Source organism: Ustilaginoidea virens, chromosome 2 (assembly GCF_000687475.1).
Source record: "Ustilaginoidea virens chromosome 2, complete sequence".
In the NCBI taxonomy this organism is placed as follows: domain Eukaryota; kingdom Fungi; phylum Ascomycota; class Sordariomycetes; order Hypocreales; family Clavicipitaceae; genus Ustilaginoidea; species Ustilaginoidea virens.
Genome location: NC_057317.1, coordinates 5,584,380 through 5,604,128, shown reverse-complemented (window position 1 = coordinate 5,604,128; position 19,749 = coordinate 5,584,380). Strand labels below are relative to the sequence as shown.

General features: G+C 57.0%; 3 protein-coding genes across 3 annotated transcripts; 1 reads left to right on the top strand and 2 right to left on the bottom strand.

Moving 5' to 3' along the window:
- Nucleotides 1–7,603: 7,603 nt before the first annotated feature.
- Nucleotides 7,604–8,821, bottom strand: UV8b_03275 (uncharacterized protein; the record flags this gene model as incomplete). The annotated part of the gene is made up of 2 exons (XM_043140773.1): nt 7,604–7,865; nt 7,965–8,821. The coding sequence occupies 2 exons, from the start codon at nt 8,819–8,821 to the stop codon at nt 7,604–7,606; spliced, it is 1,119 nt and encodes a 372-aa protein (XP_042996707.1).
- Nucleotides 8,822–9,657: 836 nt separating this feature from the next.
- UV8b_03274 (uncharacterized protein) lies at nt 9,658–10,524 on the top strand (the record flags this gene model as incomplete). Its single annotated transcript, XM_043140772.1, has 4 exons — nt 9,658–9,696; nt 9,769–9,830; nt 9,961–10,067; nt 10,121–10,524. The coding sequence occupies 4 exons, from the start codon at nt 9,658–9,660 to the stop codon at nt 10,522–10,524; spliced, it is 612 nt and encodes a 203-aa protein (XP_042996706.1).
- A 4,745-nt stretch (nt 10,525–15,269) lies between these two features.
- On the bottom strand, nt 15,270–16,546 carry UV8b_03273 (uncharacterized protein; the record flags this gene model as incomplete). Its single annotated transcript, XM_043140771.1, has 2 exons — nt 15,270–15,754; nt 15,823–16,546. The coding sequence occupies 2 exons, from the start codon at nt 16,544–16,546 to the stop codon at nt 15,270–15,272; spliced, it is 1,209 nt and encodes a 402-aa protein (XP_042996705.1).
- Between the last annotated feature and the right edge of the window lie 3,203 nt (nt 16,547–19,749).

Below are 19,749 nucleotides of genomic sequence, written 5' to 3'. Positions count from 1 at the left end.
TGAATGATACACGCTGTTTATCAGCGCCATAGTTAACCAGGCAGCCGACGAGGATCGTAGCTGGGGAGGGAAACAACGGTTCAATGACCTGTGTGTTTAATGGGCTCGTCACGCAAGATCAATACAGAGGGCACCAAGAGACACGCGTTGGATTTCTCGTTTGTCTGACCGAGTTAAAAATATCAAACTCTCCCCTATCCAGCCTCCCTATTCCTGACTGCCGAGAACTAATCACAATGGACGACACCGCACGTAAGGCCAAATACTTCATCTAGCACGGCATAACCCCCCAGCCATTGCTATGATTAGTTAAAGCGAGTTGATCAACTCGCGGGATGAGTTCATAGTTACCTTTTATACCAAGCTTAGCTCTGGGCGGTGTCTTGCTGCTTCAAACTGGTGTGCGGCAGGACCTGCGCAGCGGAACCGACAAACGTATTATCGCCAGTGGCCTCGGCGGATTTACATGGGACAGCCACTTGGGGCTGCAGCAGCACAAACAAGCGCATCAAGATGCGTTCATAAACAAATATAGACGAGCCGTTTTAAGTATAATGGACGATAAAGCGTAAACCTCCTAGTCGTTCCTTTCCATCAATACAGCATATAATTATTCAGCCCAAACGCCCTTTAATGCATTGGAAATTGCTGGCAATACTAAGCATGTCATCAGTCCGCCCTTTACTTCAGCGGCGACAGATCATTCTCTACTTGGCATTGGTAAGGGTGACTGGGACAAAACTCGTCCTTGTAGGACCCTCGCAGCCAGCATTCATGTGATCCTGTGATCATCGTAGCCAGCGCTTAAGCGGAAAACTTTTAGAACCCGGACTTCACAAACATGACCAGGGACACCCTCGCTTCTACATGTGGAGCTCTCGCAACTGGGTAGGGTAATGCTATGTGATCGGCCAGTTCAGCGACCAGCAGCGGTAGGGAGGAACAGCTGGAGGAATTGAATTATGATAGAAGCGGATTTGTTTCGCTAGGAGCGTTTGTAATTGTAGTCGCAGCGGTAACGCTGGTTCAAGTTTGAATAATGCTCACAAACTCGGGCCAGAAAAGATGGCGGCGCCGGCAGAAACTGCATGTTCCATCAGTAAAACTCGGCCCCGGTGTTATAAAACAATAATGCCGGGATGTGCGCCGCTGGGTCGGTATGTAAAAGTGCTGGTAATGGCCTCGGTACCCGAAAGGGGCTGCGTCACGCGAATAACTGGCTCGTACTGACGGCGTTTGGATGATACTCCGTGGAACCGTTCCGCTGGGTTGGAAACGTGAATGGTGGGCACCGTATACGTTCCACCCAGTAGAGCAAGTTCATGTAAGCGGGTGTAGTAGGCGGCGTCATGTTGATGCTACAGCGCCTGGAACCGGGCACCAGGCGAAACAGGAAGTGTAGTTGGCAGGGTGATTGAGCCGGCAAGGGGCTGGTGACCGCCACGTAAGGGTCTACAGTAGAGGGGTCTTGCATGATTGTGCTTCCAGCGTTCGTAGCGCTTGGTGGTATGTTATCGTGATAGGCATGGTGTTGACATGTGGTGTTCATGTCCCTGGTGTTGAGACCGCTGTTCCGTGTCGGTGTCAAGACTGCACTAACCACTGACATTTACGCCAAAGGATGTGTCTGTTAAAAAATCCCTCATGAATCACCGGCAAAGTCATGCTGTGTCTGCTCTCCCGCGTCATGGGACGGTCCCAGACGGAGGATCCAGAATACCGTGACTTTGAATGACCCAAGTAGACTTCTCCTATATGTAAGCACTTGACGATGCCACAGATGTACAGCTGTTTGGCTTGCAACAAGCACGATTCATCTCAGATTACCTTCTTTTCTTCTTGATCATAACTGCATTTACGATGATGTAGTCGGTTATCCAGGAAACACTGTGTTCGGGTACTGCCGAGAATAACGCCTGTTTGTCTCCGAGCATGAAACCACGAAGAGTTTCCTAGTAGTTAGAAATCTTGTCGTTGTGAACAGGTAGCCAGCGTGAAGCAGATTTGACCTTGATGGATCCTATGCCGTGGCCTGTGCTGTGTGATATTTGCAATATAGCGCATTACTATGACAACTCGCCATTTGACTGCTCAGCACGCAAACGCACTGTGTTGGTCGAAATGTATTTGTGCCGAAACCCCCATCTTGAACATCTCAGTTCAAAGGCAGGCAGCTACAACCCAGGTTGCCGTCGCCAATGCGCTCTCGTCCCCCGCAGGCAAAGCTCCGCTTCCGCTGGTCAAGTCCCATCCTGAAGCGAAAATGAAGCAGGAGAGAAACGTTGGGATGAGATATCTGTGCACCATGTGTAGCCTCTGACTAGAGTTTATCTGCTCTCGAGAGCTCGGAAATTTCTGGGTGAAGCCTCACTGGTATGGACGTGGTGCTGGATACGCAATCAGCAAGCTGTGCCGCCGGGCTACGACATTGGAGAAAAGGAGCGTTTCCTGCATTTCCTGAACAAAGGCAAGATAGGAAATGAGGCTTGAACTTGCAGTCATCGCCTGTTTACGAGAACGCTGATGGCACATAATAGAGCCGTAAGTGGTGTTCTCTTTGGACATGATAAATGGGGCGGTTGGATAAATTTGCACATATTGCGCATGAGCTTCCACCCGAGCAGGCTCGGAACAGGCGATGCGTGTACTCGACTTGGACTGTGAATAGCGGACCAGTAATGACGGGAATCAGCAACCGTGGCATCACTTTCGACAGCTCCCAGTAGAAATGCTCTGGTATCGACTGTCGCATCAAAACGAGCATCGCAGGGTGGGTAAATACGGCGGCCTCTCGCTTTAAGCGTCGCATGCTTTTACATGTCTACGTTCTGGAGGCTTCTTTTCGAAATGGGATGGCACTCACGTACTCAAATGGCACAAGACTCCTCAGAGGGACATTCGATGATGTTGACGCTGTTCGGTCTCACACATGATGGTGTATTAGAGTCCCGCATTGCCGCGACCGCCAGTATCACCTTGACCGACAGTATTGGGTATTATGACGGTGACTGTTTGCGTAGTGTTCTTTTTAAGGCGTTTTGAGCAAGACAGCAACTTCCGGGATAGATGTACGCACAAGCACCGCGATTGTACCGGAAAGCTTGACGGCCTCTTAAATGGAATCGGTGGTCTTGTTCAGAGGGGCCGCTGGCCCGAATCAACGCCTTTGATAGACAGGGTTTCCTTCCAGTCTTTATGATATGGCTATTTGGCCTGAACTTACAATGACCATGGACAGCATCATCACCGGCGATGCTCTTTTTCCAGTAATTCACCAGCACTCACTCGCCTTGCTCCATTTCGTTACCCTAGTGCAACGCCGCTACTGGCAGGCAGCGCTCAAGCAGAACCTGTTCACAGGGGCAGGACGCCGACAAGAGAAGCACCGTAGCTTAGGCGACTTGGCGAGCAAAAAACTTCAGTAGCGGATGCTTGCTCGAGCTGTATTCCCCCCGTCTTTGAGGGTCCCTCTGGCTGAACGACGTGCGCTGGGTCAAGAGCTCTGCATTCCGCGTGGCCCTGCGTGCTTTACTTGCACGGCAAAAGTATTTGCCCATGAAACATGTAAGAAAAAGTACATCCCATGCCGAGAACCGCCTCGTTCCACAAAGTCAAAATCCTTGGTACGTAAAGCAGGTTGCTATCCATGTGATTTCATACCAGGGTATTTTCCATCACCGCGCAGCCGCACTTGGCAGGAAACCACTGCCTAACACCCGGTGTGATGCCATAGCAACCGTCTCATCTCTCATCTGCAAACAGCTAGCAAGTTACGCTTAAATGACTAAAAAAGCATGACTAAAAGTCGACCTGGCGCGTGCCATGGGCAGAGGAGCTTGATGGGAACCCCCCGCTTCTCCGCGGGGCAACTCTGCTCCTGCCAACCCGACTAGCGAGAGCCTCGTCCGCCTCGTGCATCATCTGCTTCAACTGCTGCGACGCGGAAAGCTCCTGCGCCACCCTACACCCTGATGAACCGGCCAGGGCCCAGAAGCAAAAAAAAAAAAAACGCACCGGCGCCGCTGACAGCGCATTCCCCAGAAGCAAGTCGACCGACCAGCAGCTGGCGGGCTGAAAACCACCCCGTTGCTTCCGCTCGCGTTGAAGATGATTTTTTTTTGGGCCCATGGCACCACCCAGCCCCAGGCGCCGGTGCAACATGAGCTGATGTGGCGGGCACCCGGAGACGCCACCGGCGGGCAGCCGGCCAATCATGCCGGCGGATGCCGCAAATCGGCGGAGGCGTGGGGCCACCACCCAGCTGGACGGTACCCAATCAGCGCGTGCAGCCCGTCTATGGTTCAGGCAATCTCCGGCGCCCCGAAACTGTCGCGGCTTGCCGTGGCGGCCATTTGACTTGCAGTTTTCTGGCCACTCCGCGGCGAAACGCCCCGAGTCTGTGAGGAATTCGCGGCTGGCACAGGGCCAGCCACCGTCTCGCTCTCTCTCTCTCTCTCTCTTTTTTTTTCCCCTGCTGCGGCGCCAGACAAAGCAAGTGTCTCTAAATTCACCACTAGTGTAGGGACGCTAACCTAACCAATCAGAAGGAAAAGAAAACAAAGAAAAGAAAAGAAAGGAAAACACGCAAGGCCGTAGACGTCTAGCCGGGGTTTACCTGGGCCACGATTACTGGATGGAATCGAGGCTGACTTTCCCCCCGCATGACACTGCATGACTTGCATTAGCTGCTGCCGCTAGCCGGGGCGCTAGCTGAGTCGCAGCATCATGTTTCCCCCAAGCAGGCTCACGGGCGTTGGGCCCCCTGCGCCCGCTACTGTCTCTCGCTTACGGCTCTTGACGTTCCGGGTCGGCGGGGTCGTCGAGGTCGTTTCTGCCGGCCCAGGGAAATGGCCAAGCCGGCACAAGGGGCTCGAAGCATGCAGACAAAAGCCCCGACGCAGGAACAACCCGTCGTCCCCGGCTCCATGTTGGCTGGGGGGCTTGCAGGCGGTATACTCGGACCGAAGAAGAAAAAGAAGAAGAATAAGAAAGAAAAGAAAAGAAAAGAAAAGAAAAGAAAAGAAAAGAAAAGAAAAGAAAAGAAAAGAAAAGAAAAGAAAAGCAAAAAAAAAGCAAAGAAAGGAAGGAGATGAAGAGGAGGAGGAGGACGAAGTGGCAGCTGGCCGTCGGCGACGGTTCAGCAGCGGCCGTTCGTCCCCGCTCGCAACGGCTGCTTTTCCATCATCCGCCCCCCCCGCGCCGAACAAGCAATATGACGCAAGAATTCCTTTTGCCTCTGGGGATCTGCATTGCCTGCCCTCCCACCCACGGATGAGGCGGGCGCGACACCACGCCATCGTAGCACACGGGGTTCCCTTTTGGAAACAGAGAAGGCGCTTGGCGATGGCGACTAGAACACCGGCGGCAGAGCCTAGAAGCCGCGTGGCGTCTAAGCGGCGCAAAAAAAAATTAAAAAAATAAAAAACCCCCCGTGTCGTTTCCCCACGGGCGATAAGGATGGGGAAGAGGGCACCGGCGTGGCGCTGAATCCCCTCCCCCCTGGTGCCCAGTCTGGACCAGAGGTTGCATGAACTTGTTTCTTTTTCCCTCGTGCGTCTCCCACCCCTTCCTCAGAGGGATTTGTCATCTGTCATCTGGTTCGTGCGTCAGCCTGGCGGCCAAGCAAAGTGGCGCGTGTTTCAAGCTGTCCGTGTGGCATGACTTTTTTTTTTTTTTTTTTTTTTGCAACTCTGCGTTTCGTATGTAGCTGCCATGCCACGCGTCGGGCGGTGGTCGCACAGTTCTGGAAACTCTGCAACACTCGGAGTCTTGGGTTCTTCTGCGTCGGGGCCCTCCTGACGGACCTCCTGACACGGCTGCCGGGGGACCCCCCCAGTGGCCGGCAAGCCAGGCAGCCCGCAGCGTTGTCGGGCGCAGCATGTCCTGCGGACCGCCCGCGGGCGTGTTCATGGGCGTGTCGTCAACCGCTGGCCTTTCTTTTGCCGCCTCTGCGTCCCCGACTTCTTTCGGGGTTGCTTGTCGCCCGCCAGGAGCCCGGACCGCCGCGACTGGGGCAGGCAAAGCCGCTAGCTAGCCTGTGCATTCGCAAACTCTCCGCCGTCTGCATGATGCATTCCCTGGCCGTAGCGGCCCCAGCGCGAGATGCGGCCCTGCTGACGGTTCCATCCGCCCATGATGTCATGCAAGAGGCCGCGCAATGGCCGACCACTTCCTGTTTCAGACCTCTCTCTCTCTCTGCTGGTCCGCCGCATGTTCCAGCCCGCTTCCGAATCCGCCCTTGGCTGCTGGCCAGAGCCCCCCCCTCCCACCCCCCGCCGGCCTCGTCGACGAGGGAAATCGCCGTTGGTAACGTAGTCGACGACGGGGCTGCGAAAACGAACCCGGCGGCCAGCTGGACCAGCGGGCTAGAGGGGGCAAGCGGCACGGCATGGCTCGCGGCGCCGGCTCGGTCGTCCCCGACGAAAGTCAACAGAGGTATCTTCGCGTCCTCCGTCCTGCGGTGCCCCGTTGCGCTTTAGCACTGGACTGGTTGGTTCCGGTTGACGCTCGGCGGATCCCTCCCCCTCCCTCCCCCAAACCAATGCAACAGCCAAACTTTCCGCTAGGCCAGAGCAGCAGAGTCCCCCCCCCCCCCCCCCCCGGCGGGACTGAACTGCCGACGAGGGGCCTCATGCGTTACTTGCCTGCTGCGCCGGCCGGCCCAGATGATGGCCTCGAGCTGGGCCCTGCCACCCAATCAGCCGGCGGCGGTGCCATTGCCATTCTGGGCTGTGTGGGCCGGCGAGACGGACCAGACGTGCTTAATCTGCCGATCGGCTTCCACTGCGTCGGGACTGCCAAGTGACTCTGTGGGAAGTGAACAAAGAAAACTCAAAGCTTGTGATGCCGAGATTATGCCATGTTGGAGCTGCGGATGGGCTCCCCGCTCTGTCATCGTGGTAGGAGGTCATCGATGCATTCTGCTACCCATCGCCAGTGCTGCCATGTTCCGTCCACCCTTCAAGGATGCTGGCCGGTCGAAGCCGATGCTTTTTGTTTTCCTTTTGCTTCTTTTTCGTTTTCGTCTTTTTCCCCGCCGCAGCTGCAGTACGAAAAAGGAAGCCCCTCCCCCCCCCCGGTAACTCCCACGGCCTCGAAACGGCCTCAAAAAGGCCTCAAACCGGGCTTATCCATCCCCGCAACGTCTGCCAATCGCCTCGGGGCTCCGCGTTTCTTTTTTCGTCCCTCGCCTGCTCAGCTGCTCGGTCATGCGTCCCCCCCCCCCTTTACCCCGGGGGGCGGCAAGGGTATAGGCGGCGGCAACCCCATTCATTGGTGGTTTGCTCTCCCCCTCAGAGTCACTGAACAAGGGTCCGATTTGACTTTTGGTGGCTTTTCCAGTACTATGTATGTACAAGGCCATTGTGCCGTCATGTGATGGGATGGGCGTCTCGCCGTCTGGCAAGACGTTGCAGCGGGGGTCACGGCATGACGGCAGCAGGCACCAGATGATCGCCGCGGGAAGCAATCGAGGCAAAAAGAGACAAAAGCACAATCAGGTTTGGCAGTATTACATGGCGCGCCAATCGGTACATACAAGACATGCAGATCCCACCCCCACGTATCGTACAGGTTGCGTCAATCACCCGTGCGCCGGCCCGCCTCAGACAAACGAAGGGCTCCTTTTCAGACACAGCTCGTCCTTCTCCACCGGCTTGTCTTTTGGTTTTGACGGCGCCTTGGTTTTGCGGCTGCGCCGCTCCTGCTCGAGTATCGTCATTGCTGCGGGGACAAACATGACGCCACGGTTCTTCCTGCTAGGCCTAGCGTGGAGCTTGCGGTGGCTGTTTAGGTTGTCCCGACGATTGAACTGGTTCTTGCCGCAGAATTCACAGGCGAAGCGGTTAAGGCCGAGTCCGTGGTGGCTGCCAAGGATGCATGTGTTAGTGGAGACCCTCCCCAAACTCCGGTCCCAAGCAGGGACAAAAAGGGAAAAGGAAGAGGGGGGGGGGGGGGGAACCTACGTTTTCTTGTGGCGTTTCAGGTGCTCGGTGCGGCAAAACACCTTGTTGCACCCAGAGACGTCGCACTTGCTCTTGCGCTGTTGGACGACGTCAATGGTGGCAACCTCCTTGGCGGCGCCGGGCTCGGTGCTTGACGAGCCTTGGTTCTGGGAGTACTGCAGCATGGCAGTCTTGTGCTGGATCTCCTGGAGCGCCTTCTCCCTTTGCGACGGGAGCGGCTTGCTCTCCGGCGTCTCGGGGTAGGAGGTCGTTGCGAGTGGCAAGCTCGAACGCGAGGCCATGCCCAGGCTGTCGGGGTCGGAAAACTCGGAGGCGGCGGTCTGGGACGTGTAGGGCGAGAGGAAGCTCTGGCTGCTGTAGTTCCACGACGACGGCGACTCGGACGCCTCTGTGTCCGAGTGCATGTCTGCGGGCGTGACGGCGAATGGGGACGAGTCCAGCGCGGGCCAGGGCGAGACGCTGTGCATGGAGAATCGCGGAGGCGTCACGGCCGACGCCGAGAAGTGGACCGGGCTGAGGCAGTCGCGGAACTTGCGGTCGTGCGTAGGCGTGGAGAGAATGCTGGGCGTCGTGGGCACGTCGTTTTTGGCGAAGAAATACCCGTCCTCCAGCGGGGTGTAGTAGTCTGGCAGGTAGCCGGACGGGGTCATGGGCTCGCTGGCGCCGCCCCGGATCCAAGCGACCATGTTGTGGAGGTCGTAGCTGAGATCGGCGGGCATGGGCGGCTGGGAGAGCTCGGGGCAGTCCTCGATCGTGAAGGAGCCCGGTGGTGAGAGCTGCGGCTCCATGCCGGGATATGTGACGTCGCTTCCGCTGAAGCTGCTGTCGAGGTTGTACTCGTACCTTGACGACGGCATGGCTCAGGCTTGAGCGTGTAGTGTAGCAAGTGATTATAGTAGAGAAGGAAAGGAAGGAAGGAAGGAATGAAGAAAGAAGGGGAGTTATCAAGATGCCCCCCCAAGGCTGCTGCTGCTGCTGTCTCCGGAGTGGGATATGTGTAAATGTCTATATCAAAGATGGGCAGTGCAAAGGCGACAGTGTAATTAACTATACGTGACGGCCCAATGCAGGTACTGGTGATTCCAAGTGAGGGAAGGAAAAGAAGCCGAGATTGCTTGATGCTTCCATTCTCTTTATAAAACGCGGGCATGGGGCAGCTTTTCTAAACGCACCCGGTGCAGTTGCGGAATGAACCACGGCAGATCTGACTGGTCCGACCCCCCTGGCATGTGCCATCACGACCAGGGGTTTCAGATCGGGACTGAAGCACAGACGGTAACAAGCTGAGAGGAGGGGTCCCAGCAAGGCGGCCGACGGGGCGCCGTCGGACAAGGAGAGTCCGTCCAGGTACTTGAGGCAAGGGCAGCTAGCTAGTGTATAGCAGAAGGAAGAGGCCTACAGCGATAAGTGGCGCGCGTTCCAATCCGGTCTGGGGCCCGATTAGCACCACGCGGAACTCATCCCTCCGACGCGGGCAGGTACATGCGCGTACAAGGAGCAACTTGCCGGAACTTGGTTCTGCGCTGGGGGAGCGGGGAGACGAGGGGGGAGTGGGAAGAGGCAGCTCGGGTGGGCGATCGTCATATCGGAGAGCGGCTCGCCATTGGCCTGCGACGCAAATAGTGGTGAAATCAAATGCTTGGGCGACGTACTAGCGATGGCTGGCTCATGTGCTAACGGCTGGCGACGAGAAATGCAGATCAAGCCACTGGGGCGACCAAGAGACGATGGGGTGAGTGGAGCAGAACGGCCTCTCTCTCCGTCTCTGTCCCTCTCTGTCCCTCTCTCTCTCTCTCTCTCCCAGTTCTACGTTGACTCTTCTTCCCATGATACCAACTCTGAAGATGAAGAGGCCGGCCGCCCATGGTGGGTTCCACTTGGCGTTCCCCTTCCCATGAAACAAGGCAGACCAAGGCTAGGAAAAAGCAGTAATGTCGGGCTAGCACGTCCAGTGCCCAGCCTCGACTACTAGCCTGGTCAATAACCATGCTGCTAGCACGGGGTTATCTGGGCCGGGCGACATTTACAAAAAAAAAAAAAAAAAAAAAAAAAAAAATGAAAAAAAAATGAAAAAAAAAAGTCTGAATTGTAGGTCACGTCTGGGCGTGGTTTCAGCCAGGCACGTGCGATGTAAGCAAGCTGAATCTGACGCCGAGAGCCAGTGACAGTGGCAGTGGCGGTGGCAGTGGCAATCATCATGGCCGAGACTCGAGAGCCCGCTGCTGGCACCGTGACGGCGAGCCTCCTTTCGCCCGGCAGAATGGTGCACGAGTGGGAACCAGCGTATGCGGCATATACCGTGGGCGGGTTTTCACGGCCCCGAATCACGAGAATAGACAGACCAGACGTTTTGCCAGGGTGGTTTGGCATCATCTGGCGCTTGGCTTCGAAACCCGATCCGATGGAGCTTCAAGGCCAGGTACCGAACCCTAGCTGCACGCACCGAGGAGATCTCGAGGAGGTCTGGAAGAGGGCAAATCTTCGAGGCCCAGGAACCGGGCCTAGCTGCGCGCCTCGAGGTTTGCAAAGGGAAGGCTTCAAGGGCAGCAGCGGAAGCTAGTCGCACGCCTCCAGGTTCTCAAAGGGAAAGGCGTGCCGCGTGTCGAAGGCTCACGAGAAACTATTGCTGTTTGGGCGCACAGCCCGACCCGCCATGAGGGTTCTGCGCAAAGAGCAGCATTCCAGCAGCAGCCACGCAACTCCTCAACTCCTCAACTCCTCCGCGACGCGTATGCCCGCCCAGGTCCACGACGACTTTTTTCGGGGGGGGGCGGGAGGAGTGAGGGGGTCAGAGCGGACAAGTCGTCGTGAAGCGCGGGCGGTGTCTGTGGGAGATGTTCGTGGGCGATGGTCCACGCAGAAACGCGCGTGATGGCAAGACGTTGAGTGAAGTAAGACGGTCTGGCTGCTTAACGGGACATTTCTCGTTCCATGCACGAGTCCGAGGAACACGGCGGCTTTCGCAGGCCCAGTGCGCTGCGAGCTTCGACTCTGTGGCAGCCCCGGGAGCTAACGGCCCGCCACGATGGCATGGCGTCCGAGCTTATGGAGGAAATGTCATTGCCATGATGGAAAAAAGGCGATGTCGATTGGAAATAGCGCAATCCTTGGTCCTTGGCACCAGCAAGCAGCTAACCCTTTTTTTTTTTTTTTTCTTAGGGCGTACGGCGGACGGCGGACAGCGGACGACGGACGGCCGGGGGACCGGGGGGGGCGTGGAGTGGATCGCAGGAAAGAAGAAGAAAAAAACCCGTGGGGCCAGGTGGCATCTGCAACGAGGGATTCCTCCACTGCGGGCATGGATAAATGAGGAAGGGGTGGGGTGCCGGGTTGGCCAGGTTTGGCGACTTGGTTCGTGAGGAAATTCGGAATGGGGAATTTCGGACCTGCTTTAGCTCGTGCGGGAAAATGTATGGGAGGCGAAATAGTCGGGCCATGAGCAGCGCCAGGCCGTGCGGTGCTCGGGTAGCAGCACAGGGCAAGGAGAAATTAAAAAAAAACGTGGGGGATAGGGCTAAGGTCCAGGGCTTGGGGCAGGGGGGGTGGGGTTGGAGGGGGGGAAGGCGCTCCCTTGCCCTTGCCCTGGCCCTAGCCCCTTGCCCTGCCCTGGCGCCTACCCTACCCCGTGGTCGCTCGGCTGGGGCAGCCAGATTGCTGGTAGCTAGTAGTAGTGCGGAGTAGGTAGCCCAGCAGTGCCCGGCCAGGAGCAGGCCTGCCAGGAGCAGCAGCCCGCAGCAGCCTGCCAGGAACCAGGGATTTCGGTGCAGATTTCCGAACACAGACCAGTTCATCGAATGGCACGGCGGCCGTGGCTGGGCGCGGGGCTTTCCCTTGCGGGAGCTGCTAACCGGGGGAAGGGAGGGGGGGGATCCCCGGGCTGTGATGTGATTGCTTGTTTGGGTCGCTGGGCGTTGGTTGCGTGATTTCCAATTTGCCGCTTTCTTTTCTTCTTCTCTGCTTCTCTTTTTCTTCTTTTTTTTTTATTTTTATTTTTATTTTTATTTTTGGGGTTTTTTTTTTATTTTTCTTGTTCTTTTTTATTTTTTTATTTTTCCCCTTCCTTTCTTTTTTTCGTGACCAAGTCTGACATCGCCCGGTGTCGTGGGTCACGGTACGTGCCAAGTCCGATGTAGTACGGAGCACACGGGACGCCCGGCCGCCCGCCCGCCCCCGTCCGCACCGGCCTCAAACGGTCGACGAAGCTGAGTGACGTATGGCGATTAAACCTAATGGAGCAGTAGGAGCTTCCTGATTCCAGCATCCCGTCGACCTGTCACATCAGCCGCTCGCGATAAGTAAGTCAAAGCCAGGGAAAGCAGATAGAAAGGGGAAAAAAGAAAAAAAAAAAAAGAAAAAGAAAAAGAAAAAGGGACAAGGGGGGGTGGGAAATGACCGGGTTCTGCATCGTCTACTGCCGGACACCCTGTAAATAGCCTAGCGGCTTTTTCCCAAAGGCAACCGCGCTGCGAGCGCCACGGCAGCCAAGGCAGCCCCTGCAGCCCCGGCCGTGTGGCCTGTGGCCGTGTGGCCATGTGGCAGGCGCATCGCATCGCATCGCATCGCATCAATCGCATCAATCGCATCGCATCAATCGCATCGCATCGCGTCGGTCGCATCAATCGCACCACGCACGGCCCAGCAGGCACCTGCACGCCGCACGCTGCAGAAACCAGAGGGGCTGGCGCTGGCCGCCCGCAGGCCCCCGGGGTGAAGGGGGGGTGAGACAAGACCGTCAGTCAGCAAGCAGATGGCCATCTCTGGTCATCCCTGGATGGCGCACAGCAGCCCTTGGGGCCTGCCGCTGCCTGCCGCTGCCTGGAGCTTTGCCATTTTCTTTTTCGACACCGTCAAAATTCTTCTTTCCCGGCTGCTTTCCCTCGCATTCCTTGATGCGGCAGCGCGGCCCGCCGACTCAGCTGGGCATGGGTGCAGGGGGCCGGGGGAGCCGGGGGGGCCGGGGGGGAGGCCGGGGGGGGGTGTGTGTTGCGCCGCGACGCTGCCAAAGCCCGAGATATGACAGCCGCATACTGGCAAAGATGTGACAGTCGCATCCTGCCAAAACCCGAGATGTGACAGCCGCATCCCTGTACATCCTGCGAATCCCGCCAATCCCGCCAATCCCGCCAATCCATGCCGCTGGCGAATTTCGCCGGGGGTTGCGGATTCGGCAGGTCGCGGCTTGACGACGACTCACACGACTCGCACATAAATCGTAGGAGAAGTAATAAGCGACTTGTTGTGTTTTATACCAGACCCTAAACCCCCCCCCCTCTCCCCAAAAGAACCCAGACGTTCCCACCGGCGAAAGAAAAAAAAAAGAAGCAAGAAAAAAAAAAAAAAACCAGACGTCAATAGAAAAGAAAAGGAAAGCAAGGCGCAAGAAGGGGGGCGGGCTTTGCCAATGTGACCCCCGTCAACTTGCAGAGGCTTCAGGAATGATGCGCCGTCTCCGGCATAGCCAAGGAAAAACCCAAGGGACACCTCACTTCTGCTTGGGTTTTTTTCCTTTTTTGCCGCGGGCAAAAACCAGGCGCCACGATGCAGACGCGCGGCGGCGCGCAAAGCACGCGTAAATAGGGAGGCGAGGAATGACAACTGATTTCAACCCGCCTCTTCGAGTTCTTCACTATCGACTTTGCGCTGCTATGTGGTCGGGACTAGCTGATGCGCCGCGGGCCTAGGAAGGGGTCTGGTTGGACCAGACTGGACCGAGGGTGGGCGGGGGGTCCGCCCCGGCGCCTGAGAAGTGAGCCGAGCCTGGAGGCAGGCAGGCAGGCTGCTGCCAGACACAGCACGACATACAGTGGTGCCCCGAGGAACTCACGCTGCAAGCATGCTGGAGCTTGCCTGCCCCAAACAACTCCAGGTCGCCGCCCCGTGCTGAACCCCGCACCTTTGGCGCAAGCCAAGCCAAGCCAAGCCTAGCCAGGCCCTGGCCCCAAGCTGGCCTCTGTGCCCTGCAGGACCAGCCTGCTGGGTCGAACCGGGTCGCACAGACTCTCGGTCCAATGGCGGCGCCCGCCCCCTCCGTCAGCGCAGGCGTCCGCCCCCGCCCAGTCAGCTGCCTCCACGCAAACGATTCCGGCAAGCAGCTGGCAGCGCACGCACCAATGGGCGTCGTCGTCATTTGTCTTTTCGGCATACGTTATCTCTCAGCAATCGGCCGTTGGCCATCGATTCGCTGGGTGGCTGAGCCGGCGGGGCTGGTGAGCGGCGCCTGAGCATTTGCCGCCGCTTCCCACGTCGACAAGCGGGCTGCGCGTGTTATCGAGTTTTGGGGGGACGGGCGCGTCGTCGATGGACGGATTCTCCCGGACAGCAGCCATCGGGCGTGCGCATGTCTTTGCTCGCTCCGCTGGGGAAGGCCGTCGCAGTGACGGGCCGCTTTCTCGACACAACGCTGGGCAAGTAAATGGTGGCAAGGGGTTTTCGAGCAGGCGACTGGGCATCATGACCAGCGCCGGGCCAGTCAAGCCGGGCCTGCTAGGCCGTGCCGTGCCCAACATCCGTCTTGATGCCATGTTGAATCAACGTCAATATCACTAGGAAGCCAAGTTGGACCGGACCGGCTCTACTCCAGCTTCCCGAGCCTCGAAGTCGTAGGCAAAAAAAGGCCCGACTTTTTCCATCCGCCATGTCTGCGTGTCTCGACGCAGCAAAACGCACCGGAACAGCGGCAACTGGCCAAGCAAGCACCGAGGACAAATCCATCTGCCCAATACAAGCAAGCACACTCGAGGTTTGGTCAAGTGGCTCTGCATCAAAGCCTGTCGACGTCAGTCGCCGAAAACACGGCACGTCTCTACATCAGCTGGGGATAACCCATACTCCCCAAGCTGAAAAGGTTGAAGAAGCTGGCTTGTGGTTGGCGTCAGTGACGGCGCGTCAGCACAAGCGTCATCCTCTGCATCTCAAAGCGTTGATCGTCTGCATCAAATTCGTGATTGAGAGAGACAGATAAGAGAGAAAAAAAAAAAAAAAAGTACCTTAGATAGCAGACGCAAATACCGCGTCGGAACGAGACATATATACATACATACATGCTATAGAAGACGTAATGTGGTCGTGAGGGTGAAACCCATATACGGGGCGAAAAGGAATGCAATGAAAAATGTACAGGGTAAATGAAGTGGAAATATACAGTGAAAAGAAACTCGAAGCCGTCGTAAAACATATACAGCGCAGCCAAGAGAGAAGAAACAAAAGACGCGTCCGCTTGCTACCATGTTGCAACAAAATTAAAAAAAACAAAAAAAAAAAACAAAAAGCGCCCTGCCCAAGGTTTCAAGCATCCGAGCAATAGCCCTAGGCGTACATGCAGCCCTCCATGACCCAGGGATCCTCGAACGGCTGCGACTGGAGATCGACGGTGATGGGGGTTTTGGTGCGCAGGGATTCGCAGACTGCATTCACCTCCTCACTGCGATACTTCTCGAGGCTGGCCTCTTTGGTGCCGCAGAAATCCTTAATGATCCTGGGAGTGTTCTTGCCAAATGTCTCGCCGATCCACTCGACATCCTTTGTGGCCGTGGTGATGACGCCATAGCAGTGAACATCCATCTGTATCGTGGCGGCCGAGCAAAACTGGCCCTCGGTCATGGTATACTCTCTCGACATGTCCTCTGTGTTGGTCTCTGTCCTCGTCCAAGCATGGTCCCATTCGCCCGAGATGCCGAGGTTCACCGACAGGGGGGTGACGCCATTTCTGGTCAAGGCAGAGGTACCAATCCTGAACCCAAAGGTCACGGACTTGGTCTTGGTCTTGACAAACCTGAGAATCTCCTTGCACACTAGTTGTGGACGTTGGCACCTCGCTCTTGCATGTCTTTTGGGCGGGGGGCGGGAAGGCAGCACTTACTGTTTGTGTTGCAAAAGACGAGGGGCTCCTTGTGGACTATTTTTGGCGGGCCGACCTTGCAATCCGAAAGCGTGGTATCGTATTCGAGTTTAATGTATCCGCTGCGACCTCTGAGGAGGAACTCCTCACCGTAGTACCTTGTCGGGACGTGGATCTCGCGTGTCCCCAGGTGCGTTTCCGGATTGGGCCTGAATGTCTTCTGGAATTTCCAGGCGCACTCCAAGACGTCGTCGCCCTTGCCGCAGGGAGCGGGGTCGGCTCGTCTGACGTTGCTTCCGCCGGAGCCCGAACGGGTCAAGGGCCGGCCGTTGAGCCACAGGGCCGGTGCGAGGGACTTTTGGTGCTTTGTGGGCGCGCGATCCTGCGGCTTTGAGTTGTCGCCGGACTGGGCTTTTTTGCCGCCGGCCACCGGGACGGGCAGGGGCTGGACTTTTTTGCCGCTGGCCGCCTTGACGGACTGGCGTCTTGTGCCGTCGGCCGCCTTGACGGACTGGCGTCTTGTGCCGTCGGCCGCCTTGACGGACTGGCGTCTTGTGCCGTCGACCGCCTTGACGGACTGGCGTCTTGTGCCGTTGGCCACCTTGACGGACTGGGACTTGCTGCGCACGGCCGCCGCGAGGGACTCGGGCTTTGTGCGAACGGCCCTAACCTCTTCGACTGCCGGCACGGCGAGGACGCCCTGGCCGGCCAGCAGCATCAGGATGGAGACGACAGAGAAGTGCATGCTGGGCTTTGTCTGCGGCGCGCTGGTGGTGGTTTGCTGGGCTTGGGGGGGGGGGGGGGGGACTGAAGTCTGAGCTGAGCTAAAAGTCTGCTGCGGCTGGGCTGCATCCCGGAGATGGCAGCCGAGGCCTCGTTATTTATTCTTGGCCGTCTTGCTCGTGGCGGCCACACCAACCACGTGGTTACCCAACCCTCCACGGATGAGGCGGGCGCGACACCACGCCATCGTAGCACACGGGGTTCCCTTTTGGAAACAGAGAAGGCGCTTGGCGATGGCGACTAGAACACCGGCGGCAGAGCCTAGAAGCCGCGTGGCGTCTAAGCGGCGCAAAAAAAAATTAAAAAAATAAAAAACCCCCCGTGTCGTTTCCCCACGGGCGATAAGGATGGGGAAGAGGGGGGCTTACTATCCCACGCGGAGGATTGGGCAGGCCATGCGTTCCCGTGACCGGTTGTGAAACAGCGGCTACTCTACTTGTTAAGCCGGGAATGGAAATCTGGCGGGCATTTGCACGAGACGATCTGCTTATCTGCTTGGGGGAAGGGGGGAGCAAGAACGAGAAACAAGCAAACAGTAAAAATAAACACCGGCCCCAGCCCCAGCCCCAGCCCCAGCCCCAGCCCCAGCATCTGCGCAGATGCGCAGATGCGCAGATGCGCTCGCCACTGCCGTGCCAGGCGTCCGTGGTCGAATTATTTGCCTGGTATTTTGCCCGGACATGGTGACAGGGACGCGTGGCGGCCACGGCAAAGACCCCCGGGGGAAGGGGGAGGGAATCTGGGGTGGGAGAAAGCCTGGCGGCGATGGGCTGGGGAAACAGCAGCGGGTGTATTTCCTGGACACGTAGTCGAAACGTCAAACGCAACACCCTCCGTCCCCATCTTGGGCTGCCCCCGCGCCAGAGATGCCAGCCAGATCTTGCCTCGCGTGTCATGTCGGGGCAGCCAAAGGGCCCAGCTCTAGTCCCTTTGCCTGCCGGTCCAGTCGGGCGCCGCGGCAAAGGGCCCAGAACTGGGCTGCGTTTTTATGTTTGGCCGGCGAGACCGTTGTTCAGCCTGCCCAGCGCTTGTCGTCGAGTTACGTTAGTGGCGCGGATCTTTTGCGTGTTCGTATGCTTCTGGACTGGACCTGCTGTTTCAGCCTCCTGCCCGGCGTGGGTGGGAGAATGGCGTCGCAGAACCCAGAGACCTGGGAATTAGTCGTCCTCCCCCTCCCCCGTTCGGCGTGTGGGCTCTCGGGGGGCAGGGGGGGGGGGGGGGGGGGCGCTCCCCAGAACCAGAGAGATCTGCAGATCAGTCGCCAGCCATCCATCCTGATCGATGCGGTTGGGAAACTCGCAGGAACCAACAGAGGTCTGGAGCCGATATATCCACCACGCACGTGGATTTCGCCAGAGAGCCAGACACCCGCAAATCTAGCGGCCCCCTCCCCCCGCCTGGGGGGAAAAGCCAAGATGTTGCTTACTTGTATGCAAACGGTTTTCGTCTTTCATCACGTGCGAGGTTTTACCCAAGACAGCAAGTGTCGAGCCAAGCCACCTTACCAGGCGCTGCCTTGGTCCTTCCTTTATTACTTTATCATTACCCACGGGCGAGAAACGGGACTGGCAGGCGGCGCTCGCCGCTTGGTACTGCATCAGGCCATGTCTGACTGGAAACGCTGCAGGGGTGCTCTGTCATGAACACCAGGACGTGGAGCACAGTCTGGGGCTTTCAAGTTGCAATACAGTAATACAAGCACGACATTTTGAAGATGGAGGCGGATTTTACGACGGAGGGATTTGTACGAGTGCGAACTGCGCAGGTGGCCGTGCTTGTCGTGTGGCGTACGTGTCTGGTGGTCTTATGTCGCTGTTTCGACTGCAAGTCGTCACGCGGGCCCAAGACCAGGCCTCTTGCTCGGAGAAGGGCGCCCATTATGCCCAGGCATCTGCCCAAGTCTCGGTGACTTGGAGCCGGAGATAACACGATGGCGCACCCCGCAAGACCTTGGCGAATGGTTTCGCCGCCTCCCAGGCCCTCGCGGGATTGACTTGTTGACCTCGTTGGCTTGGTGGAGTTTGTTGGACCTTTTGTTTTGACCTACGTTGGGGAAACTTGACAATGCCATTGCAAACAAGCTTCGACAAACAATACCAAGTTGCGACACATGCATTTAATCCGACAAATTACAACCCGTTTCTTTCCACCACGACTTGCCCAAGACTACGGAACAGGCTGCATGGGCGAAGCTCAGGAGCGCCGGTTGTACCATCATCCTTGGGCCTTGGGACCTGTTTTGTGGCTCTCAAGTGTCAACCTGGAAGCATCATCAAATGCAGTCTCGGCAATTCCATTGCCACAGTGGTATGTATTCAGGCATAGAGGCGCTAAAACGGTCCCAGCTCTCGAAGCTGTCAATTGCATGTCGATGTATGCCGATCCCCGCAAGTCACGCGCAACCGGTGTGGATTTACTCCTGTTGAACAACCCCCATTGCCTCTGAGACGAGCTTCTCCGAGCCTTTCGGAGCTCTTGCTTACTTCATGACAAGCCTGCCAAAGCTACATGTCTTGATGCATTGGTGGACCGACATCAAGAACAACAATACAGGGGCTGGTCAAGTGCAGGGACAACCTGCTTGTTCGGGAACGGGATCAGGCATGCTTCAGGCCAGCCCAGTTGACGCCACTGCGACCATCGCGGGCTCAAATCTATCTGCTATAAAGAGAGGCCAAGTCATCACTGCTCTTGTGCTTTCCGAGAGCAGGCGTTATTTGCCGACGCATCTAGCCTAAAAAGGTTCCATCAAGACAATTGATTTTTTACGGGAGTAGTCGCATTGGCAGGCCAGCCCACAAATTCAACCCGTCAAACAGCAGATCCAAATGGCAGTAAAACGTGCTTTATGCTCTTTTGAAAGCAGGCGTGCTTGGGTTGTTGTCCGGCATCTCGGTCACGTCACAGTGGAAGCGGCCTTTGTGGGCATGGCATCCCATCGCCGTCACAGCATTACCTCTTTGATATGAGGTGTAGTCAAATGTCTGGGAAAATTTTACCCGGTCCGGCCCATGGCGGTAATTTATCTCGGCTTCCCATGCCCCTGTATGTTACAGTAGGTCTTCAACTCGAACACAGCTAACATTGCTTTTTGACCAAAGTATCGGAAGAAACAAATAATGAAGGAAACAAAAAGGAAAAACATTGCAGCCCCCCCATCTTCAT